Source organism: Apus apus, chromosome 12 (genome assembly GCF_020740795.1).
Source record: "Apus apus isolate bApuApu2 chromosome 12, bApuApu2.pri.cur, whole genome shotgun sequence".
NCBI lineage: Eukaryota > Metazoa > Chordata > Aves > Apodiformes > Apodidae > Apus > Apus apus.
This window is the reverse complement of record NC_067293.1, coordinates 17,133,057-17,141,346: the sequence shown is the minus strand read 5'-3', so window position 1 is coordinate 17,141,346 and position 8,290 is coordinate 17,133,057. Positions and strand designations below refer to the sequence as shown.

At 38.6% G+C, this 8,290-nt stretch overlaps 1 protein-coding gene across 1 annotated transcript in view; it reads left to right on the top strand.

Moving 5' to 3' along the window:
- The first annotated feature begins 4,283 nt into the window (after positions 1–4,283).
- KLHL4 (kelch like family member 4) overlaps positions 4,284–8,290 on the top strand; it is a 43,704-nt gene continuing 39,697 nt past the window's right edge. The window contains exon 1 of the mRNA XM_051630489.1: positions 4,284–4,711. Within this exon, the coding sequence (XP_051486449.1) occupies positions 4,290–4,711 (422 nt within the window). The 5' untranslated portion in view covers positions 4,284–4,289. The remainder of the gene's footprint in view (positions 4,712–8,290) is intronic.

Here is an 8,290-nt window from a genome sequence, read left to right as displayed (position 1 = left end):
ATTCTGGTTGTCTCATTCAGCATATGCAGATTTTCCTATTTGGGTCAGGGAGCTTGGCACTGGTGACCTCTGGTTGAAAGCTATCCTTGACTTTTTATCTAATAAAAAAATCATAATCTTTTCTGCTCTGCCTCACACCCAGCCAAGCTCTACTTCATTAGCTCTTGCTACTAACCTAGTCCTTGCAATACTCTGCCTTCAGAGGCTGCAGATGGTATCTTTCTTGAATTATTCTACAAGAAAAATGATTCGTTTTTATTATTCCCTGCTAGACTTGTGGGAACAGAGATAGATTTTTTTCTAATAGGCTTTTCATGCATGCACTGGACTTACCAGCTCAGGGCCAACAGAAGAATAATAAGAAATCATTTGCTATGTCCCTTTTGAAAGGAGAATTACATAACTGCATGAATATATTCCACTTGCTCAAATTCTCAAAGAAAAATTTAACTAAGTTATTAACCATAAAATCTGGACATTTTGAAATGCATTAGAAAACTCCTTTCCTGAAGGTGTTTTGGTGGCAGATGAACATGGGAAGCAGCTGTAGCTAAAAGTGATTTGTGAAACCTATTTAACACATAGTATGTAACAGAAAGAAAATTCTCAGTTTCTTCTCATAGGTGGTTTATGATAAAAGTGATTTGCTGATTCAAATGTCATATTAGCTATTTACACTTCAAATTATTATAAACAACTATCTAGACTCTTACTATTCATACACATCTTTCAAATTATCTGGAAGTTCACTCTGTTTATACAAACCTTTTAAAATGATGCCCAGTTTCCTGCCAGATCCCAGTCTGCTATCATGTGATTCCCTCACCTGATCAAAGATTTCCTCAGGAGCTTATACCCCTTGCATCAAATGGAGGCTTTTCAGATAATAAGGACTTCTTTTTCCTCAACCTACTGGCAGGCCTCCTGTGGGATGAATGAGTAGAAATCCTCTGCAAACCCAGGGGGTGATACTTAGCTGTTTTGCTACGTGGAGATTTCTAGAAACGTATCTCTTTTACAACTGACAACTGCATTACTTCCACTTGGCTCTGCTGTAGCCATCAGATAAGCATCTCAAACACCCCCTGCCATGTCACACAGTCACAGAATAACAGGTTGGAAGGGACCTCTGGAGCTTGTCTGCTCTGATCACCTGCTCAAAACAAGTCCAGTTAGAGCAGTTATACAGGACCAAGTCCATTTGGGATCTTTTTCACAGCCTCCCTTGGCAACCTCTTTCCACCTGCTTGGTCACTCACATGGGGAGAAAGTTTTTCTTACCTCTAACCAGATTTTCCCATGTCTCCATATGTGCCTCTGGCCTCCAGTCCTATCACTGGGCACCTCTAAATTAGCCTGGCTCTGTCTTCCCTGTATCTGCCCTTTAGCGACCTGCAGGCAGCAACAAGATGCTCCTGAGCCTTTTCTTCAGAAGCTTGAACCAATAATAATCTAGCCTCCCATCATCCATCATACCCTCCAGCTGCCTGACCCTCTTGGTGGCCCTGGCTAGACTTGCTGTAGCCTCTAGAAAATCCTGTTATTTGGAGATTTGTGATTGTGAGGGGAAAACAAAATATGGTGGATATTTATCTAAATGAGACCAAATAAATTCAATTAAGAATAGTAATAACAGAAAAATCTTGTATCTTATTTGAACCCAGTGAGAGATGTACCTTCAAATACAGTAGGGATTTATAAAGAAATCATCAAGAAGTAAACACTCACACTGTATTCATTTTCTAGGGACCTTTGTCTTCTCATCAGAAGATAGGTCTAAATGATTAAAAGCAGGTATGTGGCATACATATGTATGCATACAGTGCAGCTTTATGACACATACCTGCTTCTTAGAATTTCAGACCTGAAGTTTTAGATTATCAAATCACTTATACTGACCTAGCACAGCCCCTTGACATTTTATCCAGAATGGTAACAAACTGAAAAATCCTCTGCTTATGCCCTACCTGAAACATATTCTGTGCTGACTCAGGCTGACTTTTTGACAAGACAGTCTCTTCAGCAAATGTCTGGACTTACTGTTTTCATTTTAGCTAGATCCACTTTACATCTGCCAAAAGGTGTACTGTGTTGGTAGGAAACTGAGTAATTCACAAACAAGGGCTGTTTGTACAAGTGAAATTCAAGGAATATGCTTTTGATGATAACTTGGAGTAACAGATGACTTCTGCAAAAGGGATTTAAGGAAAGGAAACCAACAGAAGCTTTGTGACGTGGTTAGAAAATATGGATTCAATGTATCAGCTGTTGTGAAGAGGAACTGACAGAGCTGCTGAGATCGCTCAGTGACCTGATTAAGACAGCAGAGAGAAACCGTGTCCTCTGTCCACCTCTACAAGAGTTTATCATAAATAATTTTACTAGCTTGGTATATAGAGGCTCCCTCCTTAAAATAGATCTCAGGTTGCCAGGTAGGCAATACTGGGGAATATACATAGCTACCACTGATTCTCATTACTTTTATGAAACTGAAAAGACCAATATCTATAGGTGTGTAGGCTGAAACTGAAAAGTTAAGAAACATTAAATTAAATATGATACAGTTGTTGTAATGCAAGAAAACCCTCCAGAAACATTTGCATCTCCAGAAAATTTTAGATTGTTACAAAGACCATTCATAAAGTGTGAAAACATCTTACACCGACTTCTGAACACATAATAATCTCTCTTACTCCATTGCCAACATTTTCATTTTCCATTTCCCTCCCTAAAAATTCTTTGAAATCCCTGAAGTTTGGGAACAGCTTCTTTATTAGCTTGTATTCTCAACAAGCTTAAACTGAAGCCCTCAATTCAAGTCACAAACAGGCCATCATATACCTTTTCCTTAAGACAACTTCTTAGAAGTTGAACAAGTTTTCTAGTTTCTGTTGATTCCTATAGCACATAAAATGAAACATTTTAAAAATATGTTCCTTTAAGGACACTTATAGCCTGATAATCCAACACAGAAATCCTTCTTTCATTGCATTCTCAAGTAAATATTACAGAAGACAGTTTGTCTTACTGAAGTGTTGTTAAATGGAGTATTACTTTTATAGGGGAGCTGCAATGGTTTGTTCCAGCTGTGTTATAGCTTTTTTTATATATTTCTGCACACTGCTCACATTTGTCTACATCATCAGGAGCAAACTGTGGAGAATATTACACAGGAAAAACAATCCAGTCCATTTAATGATTTTCAATGTGCATCTGAAAATATTCAAAATATTCAAATATTTCAAAACACAAAGAGATCAGTTCTCACAGCCCTGTCCATTAAAAAGAACGGATGGGAATGACTGTCTATCATCTGTTCAGTTTGCTGAAAACATGTTGCTGTGTACACTGACAAAAGAAAGGTGTCTTCTAAAAAAATAAATAATCACACTCTTCACTGTCCGTGAGAAATTCCGAGCAGGATGGCAAAGGGTGTTTACACAGGCACTTAGCCAGGAAACTGTGTTTTCCACAGATACAGTCATTCAGGGAGCACATCCCTGCTTTTCACGAGCTCCCTCTCTCTGTTCTCACACCCCTGTAATTGTATCGAGAAATCTATCTGTAGGTGAGAAAATACATCCAGTTCTGCACAATGGATTGAAATGCTGCCTCTTTCCTTTAGGGAAGTGCTACCACACTGAGGCCATTTGTAGGAATTTTACTCAGCAAGATAAACAAATGCAAACCCCTTAAGGAAACACATGAACTACAGGATAGTTTCACAGCAAATCGTTTCCAAAAGAAAAGATGTGTAAAGAGGCTATAAAAGGATTCTCTACAAATCTGTGAAATGCAGCTTTGCTTATCAGAAGGCTTGATGAAAAACCTCGTGAGATAGAAAGTCTTGTCACTTTATTTGTATGTGCTTTCCTGCATCTTAAGTTGCAGCTTAGGATCCCTCAGGATCATGTGAGGCTGGGTTATATATGAGCGAGCCGTGCTATAGTGCTGTGAGTGTGTAAGCCTGGCAGCTGGGTAGTGTTATGGTTGCTGCTTTCCTGTGCTAAGCTGATTTACTTGTTTAAGGTCTGACCTCATCATCCTGTCAGTATGGATTCCCACCTATACAGTTAGCAGCAGCTCAGCATCGGCTCCAAGAGCTCGCAGTGCATTAATCAGAAGAGAGGGAGAGAGCTACCGGTATTTGTTCTTTTGTTGTCTTTTCTTAAGAAGAGGAGTTGAAACACAAGAGATAACAAAGAATCCATTTCCTTTCTAAAAGAAAAGGCTTTGCCTTTTTTTTTTTTTTTTGTCTTTTTTTTTTTTTTTTTTTTTTCCTGAACAAAATGTCAGTATCTGGAAAGAAAGAGTTTGATGTGAAGCAGATCCTGAGGCTCCGCTGGAGGTGGTTCAGCCACCCCTCGCAAGGCTCCACAGGCACGGGGGGCTGCCACCAGCAGGAAGGATATGAGCACAGAGGGACTCCGGTTCAGAACAGGTTGAAGAACCACTCTCGGGACAGAAATGGGCTGAAGAAAAACAGCAGTCCTGTCCACCACAATATACTGGCACCCGTGCCGGGTCCAACCCCGGCGCACCACCGATCAATTCAAACCTGGCATCAACAGAATCTCATAGAACAGCTTCGATCAAATGAGGATATTCCCAAAAGAAGCACAGAGGAAAACTGTGTCAAAGAAGATTCTATTAAAACCACACAGGAGTTGCAGATGATCACAGAAGAGAATTCAGATGAATCTGCAGAGAGGTAGGAGTTCTAAAGTCTGCACTTAGAAAGCCATACTTCTATCCAAGTTGTTCCCTAACACTGTCTTTGTTTTTAACCAGAGCTCCTCGCTGCATTCGTCTCACCCACACTCACATCGACAGGAACACATTCCCATTGTCATGAAATGTTGATCTTTGCTTCAGATACATCATTTCGTAACTACTCCATAAAAATAAAACCTGCCAGTTTGTCAGATTTTCTCTATTGCAGTTCACAGCATCTTTATTTTTTGTCTCCATTTACTGTGTTTAAGTGTAATGAACAAACGAGCCTTTTGAAATACTGTCCTTGTTCTGACTTTCTCAGGGGGTGCACCTCTGACAACCAGGAACTGCTGGAGGTGCAGTCAGTGGGGCTGCCTTCGCCCTGTCAAATTTCTCACTGCCTTTTCTTTTACTGCTTTCTTGACAAGTATCATGAACCTTGAACTAAGTGGGAAGGAAGCACCATTCCTTGCTTTTTTAAAGGTTTATTTGAAATCACATTACTTTTTGCAGCTTGTTTAGTATACTAAGAGACAGATATTTTCTGCAAGGTCAGGTGAAAAAACATTACAGCTATGAGACCTTAAAGGTGTAAGCACAGAGGAAGAACTATTTTTAATATGTCAATACAGAAAATAATAATAGAAATTGTTTGATTAATTACACCTTTTAATTGTTTATGATTTATTTCAAAATTGATGTCAGTATTATTAGCTTATACAGCAATGATTTTACCCCACCTTTAACCTACCTTGGACTCTAATTATGCATTTATAATGTGATTATTTGTACCATGTGATGAGACTGCCATCAGTCTTTGGGAATAACTTAGGTTTCTTAAATTGTATTTAAATACAAATCTTACTTAAAGCTATAGTTTCAGGAGGAAGCAAGCTAAGAGTTTGTGTATTTTTAGAAGTTATTTTTCAAGTTGTACCATCTGGTACAGAGAACATCTGCAGAGTGAACAGAAAAAAATGCATTTCAAACTGTCATTTTGAAACCAGTGCTGGTAGTCAGTGTGTGCTACATAAAATCATTACAGAATAAAATCAGTGAGGTAGGAATGTGGTAGTTCTGTATGTTTACTGGTGTACTAGTTTGTAAGTGTGTAAGAAGCAGATTCCACATAACTTGTTTCAAATGACAGTACAAATTTGGTGAAAAACAAAGTAATTTCAGGCACACTTTAGAAAGACAGTCAATTTAATTTGAAGCAAAATAAGGAACACTGAATAATCAAAACAAGATTCTGTATCAGATGAAGAAGGTGGTAAAAAAAGCATAAAGATTTCAGTTTGGAAGGAAAAAGGCCACTGTCTTCTAAAACAAGATGTGACATTTTCTCCAGCTATACATAAACTTTCTACTAAGACCTCATGAAATTTTGTGCCTTCATGTTCATTCAAATTTAAGTTCTTTTCTTGAGCTATATAAATTTGCAGATTTCAAATAAGTTTTGGAAATGTACCTATCTTATAAAGGGTTGCCATATTCAAACTGTATTTTCTGTAAAGATATCAGTAAAAGGTTTTTATGCATGTGGTAGGTTAAAAACTATCTTGACATACACCTTAGAAGGCTGAATGTGTAAGAAATGGTTTAGAAAGTGATTCATGACTATGAGTTTCTCTATACTTAAAATTTTATTTCAAGAAAATAAAATAGATCATTAAAGACACCTCAACATAGCTCAGATTTCTTAACTATGTACCAACAGAAATCATCAAGCAAATCATCATTCTCTTCCCCTATAGCATCCAGCACAGGCCACACACACACATTCATATGCTAACTGATTGGGTAGAAATGCAATGCTGAGAACAAGAAACTAAGAGAAGCAGTCTAACATCTGTAGCTATCTACGTGTAGTTGCTGAATGTATTTTGATCTTTTCAGAACAATGCCTCATCTTACACCTCTGAAATCATTCTTTTCATTCATTTTGGGCCTCCTTTTTCTTTAAAAATTCCAAATAGTCACAACTGATCAATCAATGGAATCTGCTAGTAATTAACCCATCTGAAAAATGAGGCATTTGCAGGATCCCCTGGCTCCATCTCTTACACTATTAAAGCCTCTACAATTGTTGCAGCCATATGCTCTTTCACATTCATACCTGAGGACACCAAGGACAATCTCATAAAAATTTGCATTTTGTTCCATAAAAGGAATCATATCTTCAAAGTCATAGTCTCTAATCCAACGAGTTTACCCATTTCCAGCTGGACTAAAGCAGGTCTCTGCTACATGTGACTCAGACACTGAAAACAGTAGAAAAGGATATAAAATCAGGCCAACACCTCAATCTTGAACAGATTATGAAAGCAATTTCTGCAAGCTGCTTATTGTTTTCTACCAGAAAGCTTTGGAAACATGAAAACAATATTCTCAGTTTCTTCAGAAAAACATGAGGTGTCTTTCTGTAGAAACCTGAGGAGACTTTGAGTGACACAGACATAGCACCCTAGGGTTTGATGGAATAAGGCTTGTTTCTTGAGAAAGGGGAATAAGAAAGCTCCAAACAATAGTTCCAATATACCATCATCACTACACTTGTTTCTGCTTTCTTCAGTCTTTTTTGGTACTCCTGTACCCCAATTAAAGAGCACCTAAAGGATCCCTGTTGACCTACAGGCTTGATCCTGAATGGTATCCCATGCCAAATGACAAAGTACATGGGGGGAGCTGAAGGACCAAAAGGCATTACATTAGTTCTGCAGCCACAGTGGCCAGCTGTGACCCACCCTTGAGTGCTAGGAGCATGAGAAATACACACATTGCTTAATGGAGCAAGGTTCAGTAAAGCCTCTCAGAGTGCCTGGGGACTGTCTTGCCCAGTGTTGCTACGGGAAGATACTCAAAAGGTGCTGAACAGTCTTCTGAAGCATCTAAAATGGCAGGCCTTGACCTATATTGCAAGATCCTTATGGAAACTGCACCTATAGCTTCGAGAACAGCTGAACTGTGGAAGAGGCACATTTCATTGACCTAGTCTGATTCTCACCCATCTACTACTTGAATGAGGACTGGGACCTTTTCACAGGTGAAAAACAGAGAAACTAGCTAAAACCTGAATAGATACCATGATCTTTTGGTTATTTGTACACTGTATTTCCCACTATAAAAAATTATGGTATTACTGGGATGGTCAGCCAGCTAAATCCACAGAATATGGCCATGCAAATGAAGAGTAAAAACCTTCAATGGTTTCAGGTTTGACAAAGTAAGTAAGAGCTTAAGTAAGGTCTGAAACAATGCATAGTAAATTAACTGTGAATTGCTTGTGTTTCAGAAAGCATGGTTGAGGGTTTTTGTGCAGTTTAGCTGGTTGAAGACCATCTCTGATTTCCTCTGTCTGGAATCTGTTGAGATTCAGGCTCCTGTGTCAGGGAAACCCTGAAGCAGTTCTGTTCAGTCAATGAACGTGATCTGGCCATGGTCCAGAGAAATCAGCAAGAACTCAGAGGACTTGATAGCTAGATTTTGTTTGCTGGTTGACAAACTGAAAAAAAGCATGGATATCTCCTAGTAAGAAGAATCCAGCATATTGAAATAAGTGATTACTTCTTTT